The sequence below is a fragment of the Lepidochelys olivacea genome, assembly GCF_965140295.1.
Source record: "Lepidochelys olivacea isolate rLepOli2 genome assembly, chromosome: 2".
Classification (NCBI taxonomy): Eukaryota; Metazoa; Chordata; order Testudines; family Cheloniidae; genus Lepidochelys; species Lepidochelys olivacea.
The window spans coordinates 218,909,520-218,936,295 of record NC_140412.1 but is presented as its reverse complement, the minus strand read 5'-3'; the positions used below and the strand labels follow the sequence as shown (position 1 = coordinate 218,936,295).

Here is a 26,776-nt window from a genome sequence, read left to right as displayed (position 1 = left end):
CATGTGGCCATTGGACTCCTCCCCCGCACAAGTGGGTGGTGGAGTGGGGGAGAGGCCCCAGTTGCAGGGCTACACCGCTTCAGATCCCAGCTTCCCCATGTGACTCTCAGCCAACACCCTTAGAGCATGGAGGAGAGGGGGAGCATGGATTTCCTCCCTAAGGAGGCTTCTGCCCTGATAACAGGCAGAGCCCTCATGCTGGGGTCGGGGCAGAGGTATAACTGCCTGCAGTGGGACACAGGACTGACTGACTCCCATTGGGGCAGACCCACTGCTCATGGGGAAAGGGATCCCAGAATCAGAGGAAGGCTGGTAAGGAATCTTGAGGACTGCTGTTGCTGGTGGAACCTAGTGGGTTAACCCTTTCTCTGCTGGAAGAGATCTGAAAGATGGTCCCCATGGCCCTTGAACTGGGCTAAATCCTGGGAGCTCGGAATGCTGGTCAGTCAGCACCCCTTCGCACGGTGGGCTGCCAATTTTGGTTGGATGTATTCCTGGACATTTCGTCATATTAATCTTTAATTCCTGGAGACTTGGCAACCCTATAGCTGGACAATGGGTGCAAGAGACTCCTGAGGGAGGTGCTACCTATTGTCCCTTGGTGAGCGTCTCCCTCCCTTGTTACTGGGACTGGCCCCCTTTCAGCACTGGTTCCGTCAAGATCCCCCACCCATTGATGCGGATGGACGGCATTTCTGTGTCTTCATAGTAAACTGTGTCCTAGATATAGAGTCATAATAATATCTGCAGAACAGATATTCTGTATAGTATAGTTCAGTGGTTATTAACCTTTACTGCAGCCTGCACCCCTTTCGTTCTCAAAATATGTTCTTACACCCCTTATCAAAAGTCAAAATATGTTCTCGCACCCCTTATCAAAAATCATTGAAGTAGGTCAGTTCTTTAAACCTAGATATATTTTTTGTTTGTATATTACAGAAATTGTTAAAAAATGTATAATGTTAATAAATACATAGGTTTGATGAAACAAAGTAGTTGTAATTACGTGCCTGTGCTTAATTTGTGTTTTTGATTATTTACCTTCTAAAAAAATCTGGCATGTCTCGCACCCCCAGAAAGGGCATCTCGCACCCCCAGGAGGTGCGTGCGCCCCAGGTTGAGAACCACTGGTATAGTTCCATCCTTGCTGTGTAACTTTATTTGCCTAAGTGTACACACAAGTCTCTGGCTGAATTGCATTTTTGTGGGTTGACTTCCCTTCATTTTCCTCTGTTGTGGACAAGAGTCTTTCAGTGTATTTAGCCGCAGTGATTAATGATAACCTAGTGCATTCTCTCCCAGTAACAGCTGCCCTCTTACCGATTATATCAATATGCTGCAGAGCTTTTGCAAGCTGTAGTTAACAAAATGGTTGAACGCCTCCTTGTGGCTAATATATTTATTTTAAAATTACTAAGGCTGTCACGGAGTTCAGCTTATGTTAAGAAAATATGTCTGGCTAAGGAAACATTAACCAATGTGTGATCTAATTACTTGACAGAAGGAGTTAAATTTGCATTGATACATAAATGAAGTTTGGCCAGCACACAATGAAGAAAATAATTATTAGAAATGCATTTGTAATTCTAGAAAGAGTTAGCATAAGTACGCCAGGCACATGACTTCATTAATAGGTTTAATTAGGTAACATCTCTCAGTCAAAACAAGATGATATTGAGGAGGTTAAATGTTGATTTATTAGCAGATATGATAGGCAAATTTGTTAGTAAAGCAAATCTGATAACTAGATGGCATTGCTGAAAAAGCATTAAATGCTTGAAAGAAACTGATTGTCATCCATCCATATGGTAAAATAAAATATGCCACCCTGAATACCGTTGAGTAATTTTGAGTAATAAAATTTAAGGAAATCACAGTCTGCTCATTCTGTATATTAAAATTATTGCCCATACATAACCTCCAATGCCATTTACTGGATTAATATATTAGAACTTTTTTTTTTTTAAAGCGTTCTATTTGTTGATTTTTTTCTAATTTTTATTTAAAGCTGGTATCACACTATAAAGAAAATTGTAGTAGAATTTGATGTACAGTATCTGTAATAAATGGTTTTTAGGTATCATAGCTGATACATTAACACACCTCCTAGTATGCTTGTCCTTTTGTTTTGCAGTTTAGTTCAGTTACAGAGATTTCTTATATTTTTTAATCTTACTGATGAGTGTTGCATGGGAATGGAAGGCTAATATTTTTTAAAATGTCTATGATGTTGTTGCGTAATTTCCTGAAGTTAGTTTTAGTTTACTATGGAAAATTCTAATTCTGTCACTAGAGGAGTTTGAGCATTGTTACTATTTTATGGTAGTCAATGGATAATGAACCAAACCAACAAATCACATTGCCATATAATTGCAGAATTCAATAGCTTAACTGCTCTGCAAACAAAAATATTAACTGATCCATCTTGAAAAGTAGCTGAATTTAATTTTTAATAAGTCCTCTGCTGTTTATTGCATTATTGTAATGCAAAATATAGTTTCCTGCTGAGCAATAGGTGAATTTTCAGAGATTGAGACATCATATAGAAATACCGTATTGCCTTGAATATTTCTTGTCGGGACGAAATTTAATTGCTAATGGCAATAACGCTTTTGTTCTTGCACAAAAATTAAGTAGCAATTTCCTGAACTGCTTTTTGCTAATTTAAAATATATTTTTTTAAAGTAGAGCTAAATAAATTTTTGACTTTTAGAGCTGAAGTTAACAAACCTTGCAACACTGATTGAGTTTACATACAGACCTGCATAATTTTTAGATTGGAAGTATATGAACACATGCATTATTGGTTGCACTTTTTCTTTGCTGTATAAACTGAAATTGTTTGTTTGAGTTCAACATTTAAAAAAAAAAATCTTAATCAACTTTGCTACCACCCTACTCTTTTAAAGCAAGAGATAGGTATGACATGATTTACTGTTCAGGCCTGCAGTAGCTTCATTTGAGACATCCCGTGGTAGAACTACACTAGCCTGTTTAGTCCCCAAGCTGACAAACAAGCATATGAGTAACTTTTCCTCTTCTATATATTCCTGTTGAATTGAATGGGGCTATTCACATAATTAAAGTTACTTACATATTTAAGTGTTTGTAGGTTTGGGGCCATAGGACTTAATTTGAGAGGTGCTTATCATGTCAACAACTCCCATTGACCTATAAAGAATTGTGGGTGCTCAAGACCACTTTTGGGCCTACTACTTTACTTTTTCATCAGAAAACAGAACATAGAATTTGGGCCAAAATTCACTGCAAGAAGCAAATACATAATCTAAGTTGCTAAATAATTGGTGTCTTCAAGACCATAAGCTGTGATTGATAGAATAATATTATAACTTTGCATTAGTGAGTGTTTTAGGGATTATTTTTATTAATAAATATAAGCTGCAAAAGGAAGGGTGCAATTTGTATTTGAACCCACTAATTAACTGTAACATTGGTAAAGACTTAGGGTAATTCATGTCTTTTACTCAAAATTAGCACAGTGGTCTCCAGACAACCTGCTATACAGATGAACTGCATTAATTCTTATTTTTGGAGGATCTGATTTTACCAGTTTGTACAAGATTTTTGTTACTTGAAGTTACCACAGTAACATATTTTGATTTGTTAAATGTTTTTGCTTGGTGTTTAGTCCATAGATTTTACATATGAATATCATTTTTATCTTATTTATTATATTATAGCTGGTCTTATTGGTTGGATAATTTTTATGACCAATACTATTTCTAATGTATAGTCTTTGAGAGGATAAATACCATGCTTTGGGGCATTTGCTGGCTAGTTCAGAAATGAAAGATGATTTTTGTGTCTATGTATAGAATTTCATAATTGGCCAGTAAAGTTAATGGGATTTTTCATCTTTGTCTGAAGAATCAGAATTAGGAAACTGGACCCTGGTGTGGTAAAACACAAATTCATGTTTTTATGATGATGTGAAAAAAAGTGAAGTTTATATGTTTACTTTACTAGAAATCAAATTTATTAATCAAAATATGACTTATGTTTCAGTTATACTTATTATAACTCTTTTATTAGAGTTAGATTATTAAATTAGAATATTAGTTAAAATTATAATAAACTTTTATTAGATTAGAATATTAGTTAAAATTATATTAAACTTGTAGATATGTAATAAAACGAATTTAAGTAAATCAGATTATGTTCTATAAGCAGTAAATGTCACCATTCATCCTAGAGGGATCCCATAGTTCTTTCCAAAATATTTTTTGTATAATTTTATTATGACCACCTTTTATTTCTGCAACCGTGGAATAAATTATATTCATTTGTGTTTGTGGACTTGTCACTTGTTATGTCCACTTGCCTAATTTCAAAGGTACCTCTGACATTCTTAGTCTGCCAGCAGAATTGATTCAGGGAAAAAAGGATCCATCATAGAAATACTCCCCCTTTTTCTTGTGTTTAGTAGCTTGGCTCACAAGTTAGGGAACATGTGATATGTGCCATTCAAATCTTCAATTTACAGTACTGATACTTGGTTGTTACCCGCAACTCGAAATTTGATCTTTTTTATAAACAGAGCTCAAAAATAGTTTTGGGTACTACATTGCCTTCTGACTCTCCCTATCAATTTTTGTGGTTTTACAATCACATTTTTCTATTTTTTTGTTAAATGCTTTTGTTTCTAAGTACTGACAGTGCATGGGAAACACCAACTGATGTCAGATTAACAAAATAAACAAAATGAAAACAATATTTTTTCCACTAACCTTCAGCTGAAATCCTATAACACTAATAGATAATTTTTAAGTTGATGGTGTCCCTTTTTAAAATGTAAATTTTGTGCTGAATATATCAGTGTAAAAACATAGCTTTTTCTGAAATGTTAGCTAGATTAACAAGGAAAATGTTTACTTTTTATTGGTAAAACCAGAAAGGAGAATGGAAATGTGTATTTTAGTTTTCTGTTTCTGTAGATATGATTTTATTTGTTATGTTGATGTAAAGTCATTGGCAGGATTCGTGGTACCTTTCTTTGTTTTACAGCTGTAAACTCCCTCCTCTTCCCCTTTTCCCCCGACCAAATTGTCTTCAAATATTCTGGGATTTCATATGTTTTTGTAGATAAGAGTTTATTCTTGCAACCGATTCAGGCACTCTCATAAGCTGTTCCATTGCTCTCAGCCCTACATAAATGGCTAGGTTGTATAAGAAGAGACAGTAATCTCTGGAAAACATTCTCAGTTATGTTTTGCCTAGAAATAAATTAAACAAGTTTCATGAGAAACAAATACAAGAAAATCTCCTTGATCCGGTTGAAAAAGTTCAGGAAGATATGGAAATGCAGCTGTTAACAGTTTCAAACAAGGCCTCTTATTGCAAACAAATGTTCCTAAGTGCTTGGTGGAAGTTGCTTGTACCTAAATTTCTATTTCACTGAAATTTTCTACCAAGTTATAGGTCAGTGTAATAACAAGCATACCATCTCAACTTGCCCAGGCCCTAATGTGTGACAAAAACTGAAAATAAAGGAGACAAAAATAATTTATGCAGGAAAATTTAAAACAAGGGTAGTTAGTTCTTTAGTGTAACTAAATCTTGAAACCTATTTCATGATTCTTTAATTTCTGATGTAAGTAATTTTCAGTAATACAAGCAAAAGGACTCCAATTTAGGTGTCTTTGCGGAGTCAATGATGAGGGATGTTTGAGGACAAGTAAAGATTGATGCAGAGAAGACTAACAGATCTGTTCAGCTGTGTTTTGTTTGTTTAGGTATTCCTAGTGTGTCCATCTGTACAGTATCTGAGATACGTCACACCACATTGACCTCTGCACTGTTAATGAAACATCTGTTTTAACTAAAACTTTAACTCACTTATCTCTGAACATTAGTTTGCTTTAATACAATTCTAAGAACTACTATATGTAAGGTGAGATGTAATATAACATGGTAAAACTATACTAATGTAAACACTACATCAGTTTGTTGGGCATGTTTCTAATTTGATTGTATAAAGTACACTTGTTAATATGAACCGTGATTTATGCTTGAGAACGTAGATAAATACAAGTCAAATTTAAAAGAAAAAAATTAAATGCAAGTTAATGTTCTCTAACTTGACAGATTCCAATAAAGACAGAAGGTCCTCAAAATTCCACTGCTTAGAAGTCGGAGTATCTTAAGCAGCTTCATAATTGAGAAAAACAGTGTTCAGAAAGGAAATAGTGACTCACTACTAATGCAGTTCTAACCTTCTCTTTTAACCTAAAATGTCAGAAGAGCTAATCAAATTCCCCAGTTTCTGTAATGTAACTGAATCAACAGCATTTAAGGGAGTGCCCTCAGGCTAACGAAGAAAAGTTTGTGGAAATTATCTTTAATTTTTGGCCATAGAACGCATCGTGATGGTTAGAGCAGCTTTGTAACTGAGGCTTTAATTGTTCTGGCATGAGACACTCACAAATATGAGAATACTGTGATATGTTTTGAGACCAACTAAAATCCAGCTATGACTAGCTTTTGTTAAACTGGATTTAAAATATATATATATTTTAAGGAGAACTTTGGTATAATTGTCATAAGCATTTTACTTATTTTTTCATTAAGAACTAGGTGAGAGGTGACCCCTCCCTATCTTTTTTATAATTTTGATTCCGAATGGTGTAAAATACTTGAGCACATTTCTTCTGTACAGTTGACTTATTGTCTTGATGAGGGAGAGGGAAGTGTGGTTCAGGAGAAGGGAAGGACAACATGGGCTCACATAATGATTAGGGAGAATGGTAGACATGGTTATGTGATCTGGTCAGTAGAAGATGGAGAAAGCTTTATTTATGAAAGAGAAGAGATGGGTTGGAAGAGGTTAAGTAGATGGGAGTAGAAGGGGAATCAGGAGCTATGAGGAGTTTAAAACTGTATGAAGAGGGTGGATTTGAATATATTTGTATGTTTTATGCTTTGATTTTTCCCACTGTTGATCTGTAGCTTTTTAATTTGTGCTGTTTTTGGGATGGCAGAATGGAAGGAGAAGGTCCCTTAACCCTTCTGTTTTAGGCAAGAATAGAGAAATGGGCATAGACAAGGAAGCCTACACTGAAAAATCTATCTTGTAGCCCTTATAGGTCTCATGTGGCTGTGGGGGTGCTTCTGTTACATTTCCTGAGCCCTGCAAATCCTATCTGTGAGCCTAACTTCACATGACATATATGAGATTTTGGGGACAAAGAATATTGTGTAGCGTTCCAAAAACATCCCAAAAAAGTAACTGTAGGCAAATTAGATTTGTTTGAAGTACATGTAGACAACTTTTAAATATTCTGTGCTATTATGCTATATATTACATCTCAAAGTTCAGCTCTGTATTCCCCACATAGTGCAGCAAGGGCTCCTACTTTTAGGCCTCCAGCTCCCTTGCTGTCATCTTTCTTGGGCGGAGACCTATATTTCTTTCCCTACTGACTAGGGTTTTTTGCAGGCTACAAAGTTCCTTGCCTACACTGTTGTTCTCAGCAAGCCAGATAGCCTAAATGGCCAGGACCTGTGGTTTGCTTTCTCTTCAGATTCTGTAAACTGCATAATTGACCATCACTATAAATTACCACACAGGTCTTTCTAAGCAAGCACATTTATTCTTAAGGTAAAAGCAATTATAGAGAAAACATATAAACAATAAACCTACACATACGCTTAAAAAAAAACTTAACAGAAGTCACTCCCCTCCCCCCGACGCTAGAAGGAGCTTTGGCAGGAGTCAGTCCTTCAGACCCTTCCGTAAGGATTGGGACTCCCCCTTGGACAGAAGGTTTTGTCAGTTTGCTGGATTGGAAAGAAGGCCCTGAGTCAGTTTAAATTCAGGCTATTTATCCATAGGTCCTTTTTTTGTATGTTGGTCTCTGGTGAATCCAGTTTGCCACCAGTATGTGCAAACCTCTCCAAGTGCTGGTACTTCACTGGTGGTGTTTACATCCTGAGTGAATTTGCCTAATAATCCCCCACTGTTCTTAATTCCTGGAAGGCAGTATTCACTCTCCCCCAGGGAGTTACATATAATCACTGGCCCACAATGATACATAAACTTAATACAATAAGATTTCTCAAATATATTGCAGAAAATTGCCAGATCCGTTACACTGTAGGTTTGTTTTTAAAACCTTGATTTATTTATACAGCACATTGCTGTTATCGGTGACCATTTATATGGCTGCAGTGTTGTTTAAACTTCTGTTTGATGGATAAAATATACTATTTTGCAGCTCTCAAATTCTGCTGGCTATTTTTGATAAAGTGTTAATAAAGAGCATAATCTATTTTAAAATTTTAAATTGGAGCGGTAAATTAAAAGCCAGTGTTCTGTGTATCTGATCTCAGTGTATTTATCAAATAGGATGTTTACTATTTTTAGTGTGCAGTAACAAATTCGGCATCCAATTTTCAGTTTTGTAGTGTCTCGTGGAAAATTATATTAGAAAAGTCTGAGAATACCACTGGCTCTCATAACTTATCCATTCATATTTCTTTTCGTGTTACCCCACCTTCTCCCCCACTCTTTCTCTCCTTCCTCTGCCACTTATGCCCACCTTGACATGTCATTTGTCCACTACTCCTTCCATACTGCTCTCTATACTTGAACACTTTTCCTGAGTTGGTTCATAAGGCTATTTTCCTTTCATTTTCAAGTCTCCCACCTCTCCCATTACAACTAACAGCTGACTATTTTGCAGTGGTGTGGGGTGCTTGTGTGTAGAATACTTCAAATTAAAAAAAAAACTTGTTTTAAGGTGTGGGCAGTCACCACTTGGCCATCTTACTTGTTTGTTCCAATCTCTTCCCCTCGCCCCCGGCCTTTGGAATGTTCTTTGGACAACAGAACATGCCTTCTTTTGTATCCTGGATGCTAATGGGAGGGGGAACTCCCAATAACGCTAGTAAAAATACTCTTGAACTCCAATTTGAAATGTCTGTATAAGTACTGTTTGTAAATATTTTGACATCTTTATAAACTTACATTTACTTATTTAGAATTTTGTTTTTGCTTTGATGCATTTATTCATGTTCTACATTTTCATTTTAAAGGTGACCTGGAAAGGGGAAAAAATAAGCTTGTGCTCTTTTTTATTTATGGTGTACAAAAAAGAAGGTCTGAAAAGTTTTTAATTGTTTTATTTTTACATTAATAGGTCAGTTCCTGTCAGGGAGACTGTAAACTGACTGGAGAACTAATGTAATCATGACATAATGAGTTAAAAAAGTGAGAGGATTTTTAATTGCTGTTTGAAATCCCTTCTCATGCCAATTTAATTTTTACTGACTAGCATTTTGAATAATGGAAGCCTTTATTAAAGATTCAACACTCCTATCCCTGCAGTTACGATGTTAAAGTTTACCCTTAAAATCTTCTTACCAAATTAGGGCAGACCAGACTGGACAGTCTTGGTATTTTTGTGGTAAAAACCATACAAATCATACAGATAAAATATGTTTTTACATATAAACAAACACTTTTCAGGTCTTCTTTATATATTGGAGAAGTAAAAATCAAAAGCCCAATTTAAAAAATATCCTCTGCAGGTCACCTTCAAGGACTAGATTTTTCAGATACTCGCTTTCGTGTGGGTGCAAAGTTGTGCCTGCAGTTATTTGTGCCTGCATAAACCCTGTTTAGGACTGAGTTGAAAATCTGTCCCTTGAAGTCTGTTTTGAAATAATCGTACCTCCTTTTGTATTCAATTGCTCTTTATTTTCTCTGTCTGTAGGTTGCTATGGTGTTGACGGAGAGAGTGATTCTATTATGAGCTCAGCTTCAGAAAACTCCACTGAACCTTGGTTTTGTGATGCATGCAAATGTGGGGTATCTCCTAGCTGTGAACTATGTCCCAATCAAGATGGAATCTTCAAAGAGACAGATGCTGGCAGGTCAGGTTGCAGAAGCGATTATTCAAACTTGATATTACCACATAGTCTTAAAAGTAAAAGTTAAATATGTTATTACATGATCCTGGGCCTATTCCTTTGAGTTTCATTAGGGGACAATAGCATAAACAAAATTGCATTGGAGCTGATCTTTTTTTCCCATTTTGATTTAGAAAAATGCTTGTATTTTCTAGTCCAGCATTTAATTTCTGTAGACTTTTAATATCCTTTATGCCCTATGTAATAGGAAACAGATATTGACTAGTTGATTTGAACATCAAAATTTATTGCCCTGTAAACTAAAAATAGACTGAGGTGAAGCAGAGGTCAATATATAGTTCAGGAGGCAATGAATCTTGATGTTCACTGATATATGCAGTCAGCATACATTGTTACATACATTAATCAATATTGAGAAATCTTCCCTTCATGGCCATGAATGTGCTTGCTCAGTTTAGGAAAAAAATATTTTAAAGGGTCAAGGAAATGAGAGGTGTAGAAAGTTATTTACTTATTTTATGTATTTCAAGCATTTATACTGCATTCACCACCAAAATATCTGGAACAGAGCTTAGATTAAGGCAAAAACATTACCCATGGGTAGGAAGCTAAATACCGAGTGGAACCACCCCCACCCCACTTCAGGACTTAAAAGAGATGTGAGTAAGACCTCATCAGTAGATTAAATGACAAGAGAAGAGAACCAGCAATTATGGAAAACCCTTAAACAAAGGCATGTATAACTTAGTTTCATGAATATAGTCAGACTTGGGTTTAGTCTAACTTCTGGTGGCAATGAATTCTGAAGGTGTGGGCCTATGCTGCCAACAAGCTGGCTTCTTTGAACCTCACCCCTGTCATAATTTATCTGAAGTGTTTTGGGCAAACACAGCTTGTGTGATTACTTAGAGAGGTCTTGACGTAGTTAGGCCTTGGCCAGTTAGGGTTTTGTAGATGTTAACCAACACCTTGCATTTTACCCAGAAATTTTCTAATACCCATTGTGTAGTGTGGAGCACCCTTATAATATATGTGCCCCTGCTAGTCGCCTTTATCAGATGGCAGAAAGCTCCATTCTTCACTCGCTGGAGTTTGTGTTCCACCTGTGGTTGGACATGGATAGGGTGCATTGAAGCACTATTCTAGAGTATCAAAGGCATGTAGGAACATAGTGAAGTCTGCACCAGCAATAAAAAAACAGACTTTTGGCTACCCCAAGATGGAAAAAGACATTTCTGACAACTGAGATATGAGATTGCAGACCACTTTGACAAATGGCAAGCAAATGCAGTAATTTATGGGATTGCTCATAGACTTCATCATTTTCCTCTGTGTGCTGCTTCCTGTCAGTGAGCATTATCTCAGTCTTGTCTAGACTCTGTTTAAGCCTGTTAGCTTTCATGCTGGTGATGATCTCTGCCAGATAATGGGATAGCAAGTAAATGTCTCAGTCAAGGTCTCTGTACCTCTTATTACCTCTCCGTTTCCCCTAATAGCTTTCTTTGTTGATCAAGTGGGGTAACAATATTAAGCTCATGTGGGGTCGTCCAGCTGAGAGCACTCAGACAGGCATAGCACTCTCTCATCAGTACTCTCTGGGATCGATGACAAGAAAGAACAGAACCACTCTAATGTGATTTTTTCTTTCCCTACCAGATCCAAAAAATAAGTCAAGAACACTGGATGTTGATGGTAATACATCCTTTAAAAAATCCTGGCACAATTAGCAGTGTTGCCTGACCTCTGACCAGCAGGATATCTTTGACCAAGGTCACATCAAGGTCACTGCTGTTGCCACACCATATGCACATATGCTTCCACACATCTGAAACTTGTCTGATATTCAAAGAATTGGAGGGTTTTCAGATGATGGGCCTGCTATCAATACTTCAGTGATTAATCTTAGCAGACGAAGACAGTAGAAATAGTTGGCAAGGACATTAATGTCAAAAGATAGTGTTTTAACTCAGGCTGAGCCACTGTGTCTTTTGGATTTGCATAGGTGTAACAGTCCTGAGGAACCTTGTCAGTGATTATGATGAATGAGTCAAAGAACCAGGTAAATATCTTGTGACGTTGTACCCCATAATGCTTTATGGGAATATGACATAACTGGAATATGTTTTATGCTACATGTGCCATGTAACATATCTCTGTAAAGGTTATGGTCTACTGAATCTATTCTTCCTATTTGTATGCATATATCATTTTTGTATTTGAAGTTACGAATATTGGTGGTATACTTGTCTGATTCTAAGTAGGTTTTAGTGAAGCAGTTGGTCAGCTTCCTGCGAAAAGACTATTCTCAGTAAGTGCCCAGCCAAGAAGCCCTTAAGCCAACAATAAACTTGGAGATGCCAATCCACATCTGAGCTTTCCCAGAAATGTGGCTTGGCTGGTAAGGAACTCAGTAGACTATAATCTTTACAGAGATATGTTACATGGCACATGTAGCATAAAACATATTTCAGTTATGTCATATTCCCATAAAGCATTATGGGGTACAATGTCACATATGTATTACTATTTCAAGTACTATAAGCACACTAACCTTCAAGTTCTTGCAGCATATATGGCTGTGAAATCTTTCACAATTTCAGTTTGCATTCACAAAGAGAATGTTAATTTTGTATATTTTAAAGCTAGTATAATCAATTATGTATTGTACAACAAAATAGGGTCTTTATTAGTAAGTAATGGCATGGGACAAGGATATCAAAGTGCCTGGTTTCTCTACTTTCAGGTATCTGCTTAAGTTCAGGCTGGTTTTAATAACTTTCTCCAGCAATTCCTTTGAGAGCCAAACATTTTGGTATTGCAAAAGTGATCCAGTTATATTTGCACAAAATATAAGGAAGTAGTAAAAACTGCAAAGTTAAATACAATAAGTTTCATTTTACCTTTATTGATAATCATTTGCTTATGTGTTATGACTCAAAGGAAGACCCTTCATCTGAAAAAAGCTTTAATTACACAGTTCGGTACTCTCCCTATCTGTCACAGGTATGCTCTCATTCTCCAGTTCAAGTGCTATAAAACATTGTATACATGTTTTGTATGTAATGTGTTCTAAGAACATAGCTATGTTTTCTCCCTGCCGTCTGCTTAATGTTCTACTCTCTCTCCCAGCCAGGGGCTTTGTTTCGTCTTACTTTTAGCTTTCCTGCCCAACTTGTTTCTCAGTTTTCTACTTATGCTACTACAGTAGTGATCTCTGACCCTGCAGTCATTGGGAGGTGAACACGTTCAGGATGAGGCCCTTAGAAACAGCAGTATGTAACAAAAAGAGTTTTCCACCTCCTGTAAATGTACTGTTATTGAGAATAACATTAATGGGTTTAATTCTTGCAGGTAAAATTGTGCTAGAGTTTTAACATTCTTAGGGTCATATCTCCCCTTTACCTTTGATATCATGGAGGATTCTGCACAATATGAGTTTAGTCTTGGGGAGGAAGGTAGAATGTTACCTACAAAGAGAAGCAGCTTGATACTGGAAATCATAGTCTTTAATGTTGCCCACCATGGCATTTTTAAAAATAGACCAATGATTTAGGCCTTGTCGTCAATGGGTTTACTCACATGCATAAAGTTAGGGTACATGCTTAAGTTGTTAGCAAGACTGGGGCCTCAAACTCCTCCAGAGACCTTAATCGAAGTGTGTCTTGATAACAAACACATTTTAAAACCATTGCACAATTTGGACTAATTCAGTTCCTCACAATTAGCAGTTATAGAATTTTAAAAAGTAGTAGTAGTATTAGTAGAATAAATTGCGCACGTGTAACCTATGCTGAAAAGAACATTAAGGTTGCAAAGATAAGCTCTCAAAAACGAGGTAATGCCAGCATTAAAGTTGTGTGTGCAACCTTAATTCATCCCCCTTGTACATGTGCATGGACAGTTTTTAATTACATGTTCACATACTTCATAAAAACATTGAATCACAAACAGTGCTTAAATACTTTGTATACTAGAGTGGACTTGATTAATGTGGGAACTTTTCTTCATTTTACTGGTTCTGTGCACAGCGTGGCAACGTAATTGGATAAGATTCTTTTTTCCATTAGTGACTGCTGACTTAAGGGACCCTCCCAGCTCACTTCTTTTGTTTGATTTCAGAAAATGTCTACTATGGCAATCTTGGACCCATGGAGCATAGGTCCAGAGCATGAAATAAGCAAGCATAGTAACCTCTGTAGCATTCCTAGTCCAAGTAACAAATGGGGGAAAGCCTGAAGGGACATGGAGACATTGTGACGCATATGGAGTTTAAAAAATTGATTCTCAACCTGTAGGCTGGTCAATTTTTTTTCCTTCCTGAAGAACACAGATGATGTGCAAGAGAACCATTAGATTCAGTGCGAAAAGTCCCTCATCCCCTTACTCTAGATCTTTGTCTGAAAGTTTCAGTCTTCAGTAAGAATGGTATCGTGACTCGATCTTAATTTTCTAGATTGTAAGCTCTTTTGGGCAAGGACTGTCCACTATTATGTTTCTACAGTGTCTAGGACAATGGAACCCAACCTAGTGCTTTAGGCACTACCATAGTATAAATATTAAATAACAAAATCCTCCTCCTTCCACCAACTTCCACCATTTTAGAGGATGTCCAGCTATGTTAGACATGCATCAGTGCTGTGATGTGAAATTACGGGTAGGTGAAACCAAACCTGTTCAATTTCTCTTCAAATCACGTCAGAATAATTTCTCTCTTTCTGCTAAGTGAAAGGTGAATAGTTACTTTAATGAAATGCCTACTTTCTCTAAAGAATCTTTTTTTTTTGCCCTAGCTTCCCAGTTTCATGAACATGAATGATGGATTTTTAAAATCTTTTTTTCTCCAAAAAGTATTATCCTAGAATAGGATATTTGTCCTGTCCTTGTTTTGGGTTGATTTTTTCTTCTTCCCTAATCAAAATCTGTCATCATTGCTCCAAGCAAAATGGATGGTAAAGTAACAAGGAAGATTATTCTTCTTTGATTACCCAATTTGTCTTAATTACAAGGTTCTAAAACATGTGCAGCTAAACAAATGAACAGGAAAATATTTAGAACTGGTATTAAATGCAGCTGAAACTGCCTCAGCTGTGAACTTGACTGACTTCTGTATGTTTTTTAATAAAGATTCAGGTTGGAGTTCGCATATAGGTGGTTGTGGAAATGAGATACTTGTGTGCCAATCACACTGAAATGGCAGTTTAAATCTGTAATACTTGCGTGACATGTGCTAAAACATTTTGAGAAGGTCAGTATGAAGCAAGCAGCCAGCTGTTGAGTTTATCATAGATAAACTCCTACAGAGTGCAGCAGCATTTAATACACCAGTGGAGCATGAAAAAACTGCAAATTAAATTGAGAAGCAGCTGCTTGTTGAAGATGTGTATCTTTATATTGAACTCTGCAGGGTGCATTTGGAAGTTGTATTAAAACTTACTATCAAAAATCTTAAACTAAAACGTTGGCTTTTTAAAAAATAGTAGATAATTTTGAAGATGTGTAACTATTTCTCCACTTCCCCCTATAAAAATGTTCTCAGTCTAACGCACCTTAAACCAGTGGTATGGTGCAAAAAAGGAAAACCTATAGAATTCAGAATGCTTTTAGTAACAATAAAACAGTAACATCAGATGGCATTCTATTGAAAAAAGGTGTTACATGGCTCTGAAACTTGACGTACACAAAAAGATTTTTGACACCCATTGATGCAAATATTTTGAATTGTTTGACATACATAGATTAAATAATATAATTTCTTTAAGAAAAGTACACTGTATAGAAATGAGAACACTTTGTGCCTGATCATGGCTGGCCCTGTGTACTGGTGAAAGAGAATAGAGGGGGGATCAGCTGCCCACTAAATGAGTGCACCCTGCTGCTCCTTCCTTTGTTCACAGATCCTGCTCCCGAGTGGGCAGAGTTTTGATTCCACATACCCCCTGACCTCCAGTGTCTTGGTGCATCAGGGTGCATACATTGTGATATGTACAGATGTGTAATAGCTTACGGCGTCTCTGGAACAGTGGGAAAGACTGGACGGAGAGGAAGTTTTTGAAGCCCTGAGTCACAACTCCAATCCTAGCTGCTACAGAAACAGCCTGACAATATGCTTGTCTCTTGCTATGGAATAGATTACAAACTGACGGTTTAGCTGTCTTTCTTTCTAAAATAACAAAAAAAGACTAATTTAAACTTTATCTTGGACAAGTTTTCATTTGCATTGGACCATAATTGTAGTTTATATGAACAAATCATATTCACTAACTCCTGCACGTACAGGCACAGAATCCTAATAAACATTGAAAAAACCACATTTGTAGCCCCAGAAAACACATTTCTGTGCAGGTAATTGGATGAATCATCTTTACAATTTACGACAAAATCCTTATCTTTTAAAGTGAATTTCTCAGTTAAAATTAAGGAGAGTGAATTACTCGTTTTTGGATATTAACAATGGTGATGCATTACTGTACTTTGAACAGGAACTCCATTTTATACAAATATTTAAATACTTCAGTGACTGAGCTACTGTCCAGTAAAACATTTATTTTTGATTACAGTTGTAGTTTCTATTATCTCTGCTTGGTAAATCCTTATGGGTTTAACCAAATGTAGTGACTTGTAGGCATTGTTTTCCGTTGTTGTACCTTTTAGTGACTTTTCTCTTTGATATCAATGTAACCATAGGATGAGCAATGGAGAATGATGAACATACTGTTTGTTACTTCTTACACTTCATGTTGACATTTTTATTGAGCTTGAATTATAATAAAGAGACTTATTTATATTTTGGCTGAGTTTGCGAGGCCATACGCTCACATTGATGGCATTTCTTTATTTGGATGTAATGTGATAACGTTTGAATGCCACATCTGATCAGTTACAAAATGTCATGGAATGCTCTCAGTCTCAATGGACAGAATCTATTGATTTTGGTGAAAGTAAGAAAACTGGAAAGGAGGAATGAGGGGTACACAGAGTCCCTGACATCTGGTTAGCAGACCCATTGGTTTCAATCCGATCTAACTTATCTATAGATCAAAAAACAGTTGATGGCAGTTTAACATCTTTAACATCTTTCTTCATAATAATAACCCCCATCTCAACTTCATCTATGTCTCAGTTGAGTAAAAAATGTTGACAGCCTGAATGAAAGGGGGGAAAAAAAATTATATAGGAAGAGGGGGCACACACAGGCCCTGATATCTGGGAAGTGGGAAGGTGAAATGGAGGGCACAGCCCTTGCATGGGAGACTGTTATGTGCGGGTGCATGGCAGGGGAGAGAATGTAGGGGATCTTGTCATGTGGCACAAGAAATGGGGGAAGCACAGAGTCCTTGACATGGTGGGGTATAGAGGGAAGGAACAAATAAGGGAGCACACAGAGCTACAGGTGTTGTGGAAGAGGAGGGAATGGACAAGCACAAATATTCTGACAGTGGGGGAATAGGGAACATACACAGCCCCTGGCATAAGAGATGGAGGAAGTGTTGCAGAGAAATTGAAATTGATGGTGATAGGAGCATGGCACATAAGGAATTTGTTGGGGGTGGTGGAAATGGAGGGATTCAGGGAGCCCCTGGTGTGTGCAAACAGCTTGACCTACAGAAGCAAAGAAGTGTGCGACCTACTGACATGCTTTGTAGTGTGTAATGTTAACTGCTGGGCAGAAGTCACTGTGATGGTCTAATAGTATTAAGGGTCAAAATGCAATAGACAGCTATACCTCAAGAATGTCCACTTTTCAACGATGTCTGTATCCCATTTCATTTAGGACTTCAGAACCAATACCTGAAACAGCAAGAAACCAAAAAGTAGCCAGTCCAGATTTTGGGTATCTGGTGGTGTGCTTGTGTTAGGATACTTGGCTTAAAAGGTGGACTGTTGTCTTCTGTACCAGCCTCAGTTTCTGTGGAGACTTAAGGAGTACCTCATGTAGAGCACATTGTAGTAGTCTCATCTTGAAATGCCAAAGGCATGAATGATGATAGTGAGGGTTTACATCTTAGAGAACAGTCTGGAAGTTGAAAAGGAGTACTTGTGACACCTTAGAGACTAACAAATTCAGTACTCCTTTTCTTTTTGCGAATACAGACTAACACGGCTGCTACTCTAAAGTCTGGAAGTTGACAGTGATGCAGATGGGGCGAAAAACTGTCCTGTCCCTCTCAGCTCTATAATTGACTAACAATAGCTGGGAGTTGCAAAACGATCCCCAAATTGTGAATTTATCAGTCTTTAGTGGACCATATCAGACCATATAGCTGGTTGCTTCATCCACGCCTGAGTCATTACCAGACACAGAGAAACACTCAACCATACCTTAGGTGTCAGACATAATGGAGAGAGAGATCTGTGTCATAAGCATATTGAAAGCACTTCATTCCAAGTTTCTTCAGTAACATTTCAAATGCAATCCCCACAACCTCGAAGGAGGTTTTTGTCTGGTCAACCAGAAGGAAAGTGGTCAGAGGTCCATTAAGGGTTCCTGCCTCTTTTGGGAAGAGAATGGGTAGGCATCACCTGAGCTGACAGCTGCCCAGTGGGGTCAGGTAGACCATTCACTCCCTGAACACAAGGGAGAGAGAGAATATGCTTGTCCTGTTGGATAGAGCCCTCGTATGCCTGGATCAGCAGGTACACCTGGTGGCAGGTATTCAGTAATAAATTGGAGTTGGATGTGGACTTAGAGGAAGGTGTTTCCTAAAGAAGCTGGAGAATGGAAGTGGGGCTCCTAATGTCTGATATAGCTAGGAAACAGCCCCTTTTCCCTCTTAAACCTCATAAAAAGCAAGGATGGAGGGGCCCCAGCAGTGGGCTGTAACCATGTTAGGGGGTAGTAAGGGGCTTATGCGAGCCTTGACCAAACAGGTGGAAATGAGTGAAGATGGAATGCTGAAATGAGCTTTATTAGTTATTGCCAAATAATTCCCAGAATGAAATAAATCAGGGTATTTACCTAGTTTTACAACAGGCTACATAAAAACAGTAGCGAAGTCAGTACAAACTAAAATTTCATACAGACAAAATGAGAAAGTAAGCAATTTTTCAGTAGTGCTGTGACACTTTTGTATTTTTATGTCTGATTTTGTAAGCAAGTAGTTTTTAAGAGAGGTGAAATTTGGAGGTATGCAAGACAAATCTGACTCCTGAAAGGGGTATAATAGTCTGGAAAGGTTGAGAATCACTGAGATAAATTAATAAAGTTGCAGCTTAATTAAACCACATCACTGCATCTTGTCTTTCTTCCTGCATGTCTGGGGCAGTGGCATCACATGCACATGAAATAGGAAGAGTGATAATAGGGAACCCTGTGTAAGAGAGCCTTCAGGACAGAAAATTGATACCCCCCCCAAACTACCCTTTGGAATTTCTGAGAGAAAAGAATGAGGCCACAGTAAGGCAACTCCCTTCTACTGAAGAGAATTGAAGAATCTTGTGGTTAGTGGTATCTAGGACAGCATCAGTATGGAACCTGGTATTTGTCCATTGTCAGAAGATCTATATCATGTTACAGCCAGGTCTGAAGCCTGACTGATATGTCTCAAGGAATTCTCAGCCATTTAGGCTCTGGGAAAGTTGTTTAACTTCCACTTTCTCTGTTATCTTAACCAAAAATGGAAGATTACCCACTTCTCTATATTTGGCCAGTTTGCTGGCATCAAGTGCTAATTTTTTTAGGCAAAGGCAACACAAATATTTCCTTTTTTTTTTTTTTTTTTTAATTCTGCTCTCGTTAAAGGAGTTGTTGACTGTCTTCACAAGCAAAGGTCTGAGTACTTCCTGTATTACCCTTAACCAGACAGAAGGAACATGAGTTTGGGCATTCTTAAATCAAATGAACAATTCCAGATCTAGTTTTGGAATGAGAGACCCTCTCTCCCCACACACTTAGTTGTAAGCAACACTGCCATATCACCTCCTCATCAGTCTATCCAGTCCTTCTGCATGGAAGGATGCACTGACTACTAGGAATCAACTGCACCAGAAACATTATCATCCAGTGAGCCTTCAGTGATGCATGGAATGCTGCAAACCTCATCCATAGATGTTGGTTAACTTTTATTAAGTAACCTTGCACTAATCAACACTTATTAATGTGACAAGGAAGGATGGTCCAGTGATGAGGACACTGGCCTATGGGACTTGGGAAACCTATGTTCAAGTCCTTCCTGTACCACAAACTTCCTTTGTTAACACAGTCTCTTCAGGTTTCAATTCCCCATCTAAATGCAAGTGGCCACTCATACTATTAGTGGCTGCTTGAATTATGAATTAACCTTTACTTTGCATGTGGTATCACACATCGTTCTGCCAGACTTTTGATTAGATACTATTACTGTTAGCTCTGCCTGGAGAGCTGTGACAGATAAAACTGACTTATTACATTTCCGGTTAACTGATGCTCCATTTTCAAACGAGAAACACCATGCCGTACCAAGGTCACTTGTATTCAGGGGAGAAATCCCTCTCCTGGGCACTGGAGTGTAACATTGTGGCTGATCTTTCATCACCCTTTTGCTACGGTAGCTCACACACTCCTGGATGAGAGCACTTGCTTGCCCTTTACCATGTATGGATGATCCGCACTGCTAGGGAGCTGAAAACTGTGTTCTTATAGAGTGGAAGCATTGGTGGGAAAGAGAGTCTGACACACTAATTAAACTCAGGAGACCTTCGCTGCTTCTGCCTACCTCCTTCTTCACTTGATTGTAGATCCTGGACCTGGTTCAACAGACTATTCTCCGGCTTCTCCAGAGTTGCTGCAACTATATGTTAGCTTGGCCTGATTTCCTCTCCTTACAGTGACCACGGGGCAGCATTACAGACAATAACTCACGTGGTGGTGAAGTTCACTTCTCAACATCTGGAGGGGGGTTTACAATGTCTTGCCTCCCTTGATACAGAGACTATTTTCTGGTTACGGAACCTGGACATTGAACTCTGATGTATACATATGAGAGGAGGAGTTTCCCATCTGTACAGTGGAGATAGTAGTACATCCCTATGTTACAAGGGTTTTGTGAGAAAAGCTTATGCCCAAATAAGTCTTTTAATCTTTAAGGTGCCACTGGATTCCTTGTTGTTAAGTTATAATTTTGGGGGCTCTCAGATGCCTCAGTGATTGGGGATCTAACGTAGATAGCATGAACCTATATCTCTGTCCATACCCTCTCATCCAAGAGATAATATGTGAACTCTATGGCACCAAGACTCCATGCTTTCTTCTTGAGACATCTCATACATTAGCTCTCTGTTCCTACTGCCACAGGAATCAAGGACCTGAAGGCACCTTGACTGGTCAAGTAAAAAAACAAGCATTCACTGAATGCTTAAAAGTACTGATGGTCCACTGTGACTGCTTCCATGTGATATTTCAGCTTATTACAACCAGCTGTTTCAATTCTAGAGCTGTTCAGATAAAGGTTACAAGGATTTTTGGAAAGGGAATTGTTTCCTCTCCACTGTCTTTGTGCTTCAAAGTCACTGAGCTTTTTTTTGGCCACAGTTATGAAGAAATTCTCCTTTCAACATAGACCAAACCTACATAATTTCAACTCAAATGGTGAAGATTTCAGAAAGCTTTAAGTGGATTAAAACATGAGTTTAGATGGAAATGCACGTACAGACTTAATTCTAGCAATTGCTGCCACAATTACTATTATTCACATAACTAAAGTTTTAACTGCATTATTTAAATATTTCAAAGGTAGTCATTGGCACAATGTGATCAGATTATTTCTTTAAATATATATCCAAATTTCTTTTTTTTCTCTCTATTTTGTTTTCAAGCTTACCTGTCAAGTATGTTGTAATTTATTGTGAAGTCTTGTATCTTGATGACTCCTAGTTTTGCATAACTATCCACAGAGCTTTTTGACAAGAGACACCAATGCTTTTTTTTAGTGAAGCTTAAAAGTTTATCATACAGGAGATTTTTTTTTTAGAATTACTAGAGCACTGGACATATTGCCAGGAACATTGGTTGTTCCCTTTGTAAAGGTCCAAATTCTAAAACTGTGTACGGAGGGATATTCGAAGGGAAGGTATATTAACATTCCTAGTCTTTGTCAACAAATACATTTATTTCATTCTTAATTAAATCCAATAGATTATCAGGTGGTCTCAAATTGGGAGAAATCATCATGCCATCTGTGTACATTGTTGGGAAAGAGTCTGACACACCAAGTAAACTCAGGATGATCTGCCATGTTCACATATTATTGATCTAATGTTCTCAGAATCATGATTTTCCCATTTTATCATCTAGTCTTTCATTGATTATAAAGCCAGAAAGGACTCTTGTGATCATCTAGTCTGACCTGTGCAATGCAGACCATTAGACTTCCCTGAATTAATTCCCGTTTGAGCTGTTTATAAGACCAGTGTTATACTTTAATATTTGATACTGCAAAATGGAATATATCAGCTATGATAGTAGCTGGCTCTTGAAAAGTAACACACTCTGTGATTTGATGTTTCATTAAAAAAAACCAAACCCTGGCTTTTAAAAAAAAATCTCATTGATGAAGTGGTGGTTCTTTCTTAACATTCAAATAATTTTAGGCTTAGTACTGCTCCTGCCTTTTTAACTCCCTTGCAGGAATTAGGAGGTCTAGTGAGTTCTGTTCTGTGTCTGTTTGCATTATCATATGGCAGATCATTCAGAGTATGTAAACAAATCAAGAAAAAGAAGAGAAACCGCCTCTGACAAAGTGGTTGGCAAAGTGACTTTTTGTCTCTGTCTGTTTTTGGGAGCAGCTTACCTTCATTCCCCACAAGAGAGTCAGCATAGAAATTATGCAATGTTTGAGCCAAACCGTATTAGGGGCAGAGAGAGGTAATGCTTGTGGTTTTTACTGAACTTGTATTTGACAAAAAGAAAAGGAGTACTTGTGGCACCTTAGAGACTAACCAATTTATTTGAGCATAAGCTTTCGTGAGCTACAGCTCACTTCATCGGATGCATAAAGTGGAAAGTACAGTGAGGAGATTTTATATATACACACAGACCATGAAAAAAATATACATTGTAAGGAGACTGATCACTTAAGATGAGCTATTACCAGCAGGAGAGTGATAGCTCATCGTAAGTGATCACTCTCCTTACAATGTATATTTTTTTCATGGTCTGTGTGTATATATAAAATCTCCTCACTGTACTTTCCACTTTATGCATCCGATGAAGTGAGCTGTAGCTCACGAAAGCTTATGCTCAAATAAATTGGTTAGTCTCTAAGGTGCCACAAGTACTCCTTTTCTTTTTGCGAATACAGACTAACATGGCTGCTACTCTGAAACCTTAAGATTTGACAGATTAGCCATATAAAGAAAGCTGCTGACAACTCTTGGACTGGAAAAAGTTAAAACAAATTAAAAAAAATCTAAGTGATAGGAGAGAGGCACCAGAGGCTTGTGGATGGTCCATTCAAGTCAATAGGCTTGTGTTCCTGTTTCTGACACCCTTGGCTTTCTATATCTTATTTTCCTTATCTATAAATGTGAATGATACTTTCAGTCCATTGTAACGTACTTTGAGATCTGCAGACGAAGAGTGCAATACAAGAGCAAAATGTTGTTGTTCTTGATGATAATGGCTTAATTTTTCTGCTGTTGTAGGTGGGTCCACATTGTTTGTGCCCTCTATGTTCCAGGAGTGGCATTTGGAGATATTGACAAGCTGCGGCCAGTAACGCTTACTGAAATGAACTATTCTAAGTATGGTGCCAAGGTAAGACTAGAAGAGGTATAGTTTACATAGGTATAGTTTTATTTGCTCTACATATATGGCATAGAATATCTTATTAGCTTTTTGTAATTCTGTTTTTGCAACAAATGCAACAAGATTCAGGGCTGGAAATGCAATAAAAACAGAAGTATGCATTCTCTTTTGTCTTTTCTTTTGTTTCTCATTCTCTTCCCCATCTCTCCTTGTTTCTGGAGACACTCATTACCTCCTTGTTATGTGTGTTAATGGCAGTCTGCCAAAGTATAAATGTAGGGAGTTGAGGAATATATGGGAGTCTGAGTGAAAAATATACTCCGCCTTCCCCAAATGGACTTTTATGTGAAGTGTAATTGTTTTTAGTCCAGTTCATAAGAGGATGTTTGTGCATAGCACTCAAATTACCGTTACAATTGGCACAAAATGACACTCAATAGAGATCAAAGGATTTCTGGTAGATGGTTCCTTGGTTTTCTTATGTCCAAATGTTTCTCTAGGTGTCAGGCCATGTGGGGAAGATTTTGCTGTTGCTTCTCTTGTTGTACCCATTTGGTGCATGTAAAATTTGAGTTCCCAAGGCTATCAATGTGGGACCTTTCATGAATACTAAATTAACCACCACCACCAACAAAAAAGACTTTTATGCCAGGATGACTGAAGAGTAGCCTGTGTGTATTGCAAGTGGCTCTCCAGCATGCCTAGTTTGAGTCTTCCAAAACATTCAGCACTGTTATAGAAGTGTCCAAGTGGGCAACCTCTGTACAGCAGCTTTTCTACACAATAGCTAGGTTTTTCTGATGACTTAACTGATTAATAGGAGCAGAAGTAGTAATTTGGGCACATCTCAAACTTTAAAAGGGATTATAGGATAAGTAATGCTCTTCACAGGTGGGCAGAGTCAGTGACCCAAGGCAGTGCAATATGTTGGCAAAATAAAACACTAACCCTATCACAAGAAAGACTGAGTCTCAGTTTCTAATGAAAATATGGATAATTATTTTATATTCTGCCTATCTGAATTCCCTCTGGAGCTTCAGTTTTATACAGTTTAATGCAGTATTCTTCTTCATTTCATGATTAAACAGTTGTATAGCATTGTGTGTTGCTACGTTTTCACAGCGTCTCTCCAACCTGGAATATATTGCATTTGTGGGTGAGGTGATTCTGATTTTATCTGTATAGTTTATAAAGTTGCTAATACAATTGGATCCCTCCTAAATAAGGATTACTGCACTGATTTTATTACTATTATGACTATTGCTTACAAATTAGCCAGATGATCATTTGTTTAAGTCTATTATATTTAATTTCTTCTTAATTTTAACAAAGCATGTTTAATCACATAAAACAAAGTATGTGCAGAGTCTAAGTTGAAACCTACCAGTGCAAGAAAACAAGAAGAGCCAGTATTATTATTTCAAGTCTTGTACTTTACCTGTTGAAAGGGAATATAGGATTAAAAAAAGAAGTTTGGAGAATCCCAGTATAGGTAGCTAGCCTTAACTGTATTGCTATACCTCATGAGATTAAATCCATCCATTAGTAACATTTAACAGACTTTGTGTGTCTGTATAGAAGACATCTAAATTATCTTTCATTTATGCCAAAGCAAATTAAAAATGGAATGTGGAATCTTTATTATCGTGTTTACTCTGTAGTTAATTTTACCATTTTTCTGTGTTAGGAATGCAGTTTTTGTGAAGACCCTCGTTTTGCCAGAACTGGTGTTTGCATTAGTTGTGATGCTGGCATGTGTAGAGCTTATTTCCATGTGACCTGTGCTCAGAAAGAAGGCCTGCTGTCAGAAGCAGCAGCTGAAGAGGTATGTGTGTGATGCAACTTCCTTAGAAAAACATAAAATGGAAATGTCCTAACAAAAGCATGTGGGAAGCTTACTGTGTTTCTGGATAACATTCCTGAGGAGAGGTTTCAGAGTAACAGCCGTGTTAGTCTGTATTCACAAAAAGAAAAGGAGTACTAGGAGAGTTTTTGATAAGATGCTGCTGTGAGGTCATAAGTATATTTTTGGAAGTGGGCTAGATTTTTTCTTTTTTTTCCTGTGCCAAGATATGCGCTTCACAAGAAGCTGTTTCAAGCTGGCCTAGCCCTAATTTAAATTAGGACAGCCTAAGGCCTGCTCTGATTTATGATAGCTAGTTATTGTCTCTAAGGAATCATACACTATCTAATGACTGTGTTAGAGGAGCTCCTCTTATCCCACTCCCCATCTTACCACTTCTTTCTCCTGAAATGGCCCTAACTAAGAGTTGGGCGCATTGGTGTAGGAGTTTGCTTTGTCAGCTTCTTTCCAGTTTAGAATCTCCCTCTGCTTTGCTCAGTTTCCAGCTGTAGCCAGATTACATCCCCTTTGTGCTGTTCAAATGGCACAAATGGGGCCCTTTTTCTCTTCAAATGTTTTGGATACAATTTAATGATAATACTGAAAAAAGATGTAACCTAAATAAGTAACTTTCATTGTATTAATATGATATTTCTTGATTTTCATTCTGAGTTTTTGTAAATTACCAATAATTGCATCCAGTTAAAATATTTACTTTTAAATTCCATATTCCTTACATAGTCACTCATGGTACCAATTTTCTTCTTGATAATATGAATAAAGCAATCCAAATGACAAGATTTTGCATAAGGGCTGATTTATTCAATGGAAATACCTTGTAAGTGTCTAGTGTTCTGCCCTAATTACAAAGTTCAAGTTTAGCCAGTCATATTCATCTTTACATATAGTAAATGTGACAGAAAGTAAATTGTGTATAGGTGAGTGAGAGGGATGTGCACATAATCGCACACACTGACATGCAGGCTTTGTTGTCATTCATTAGCTACATTGGAATCATTGTCTTTCTTATTTCTTAAGGAACTGGCCACTTAGACCATTAGTAATTCTCTGTCAGAACTGTGCACAAAAAGTAAATTTCACCTACAAGATGAAGTGCTGGGAAGATAAACATGGTGCCTTCAGTTAAACAGTAATGGGTCTACTAGATGAGGTTTAATGTTGATTCTTTAAGGAGCTCATGTTGTGAATTTCCATCATTGTATGTGTTTGCAGTGCTTTTCACCTAAAAACACTGCATATCTTTAAACAACTGCAAACAAAGTATTTTGTAATCAAGGCCTTGGAATCACATAACTGAGAAT

At 37.4% G+C, this 26,776-nt stretch overlaps 1 protein-coding gene across 3 annotated transcripts in view; it reads left to right on the top strand.

Moving 5' to 3' along the window:
* The window catches only part of PHF14 (PHD finger protein 14), a 299,910-nt gene that overhangs the window by 53,621 nt on the left and 219,513 nt on the right, over positions 1-26,776 (top strand). For all 3 annotated transcript variants that reach the window (XM_084620028.1, XM_084620027.1, XM_084620029.1), the window contains exons 5-7: positions 9,735-9,894; positions 23,509-23,620; positions 25,299-25,436. In XM_084620028.1, the coding sequence (XP_084476154.1) occupies positions 9,735-9,894; positions 23,509-23,620; positions 25,299-25,436 (410 nt within the window). The remainder of the gene's footprint in view (positions 1-9,734; positions 9,895-23,508; positions 23,621-25,298; positions 25,437-26,776) is intronic.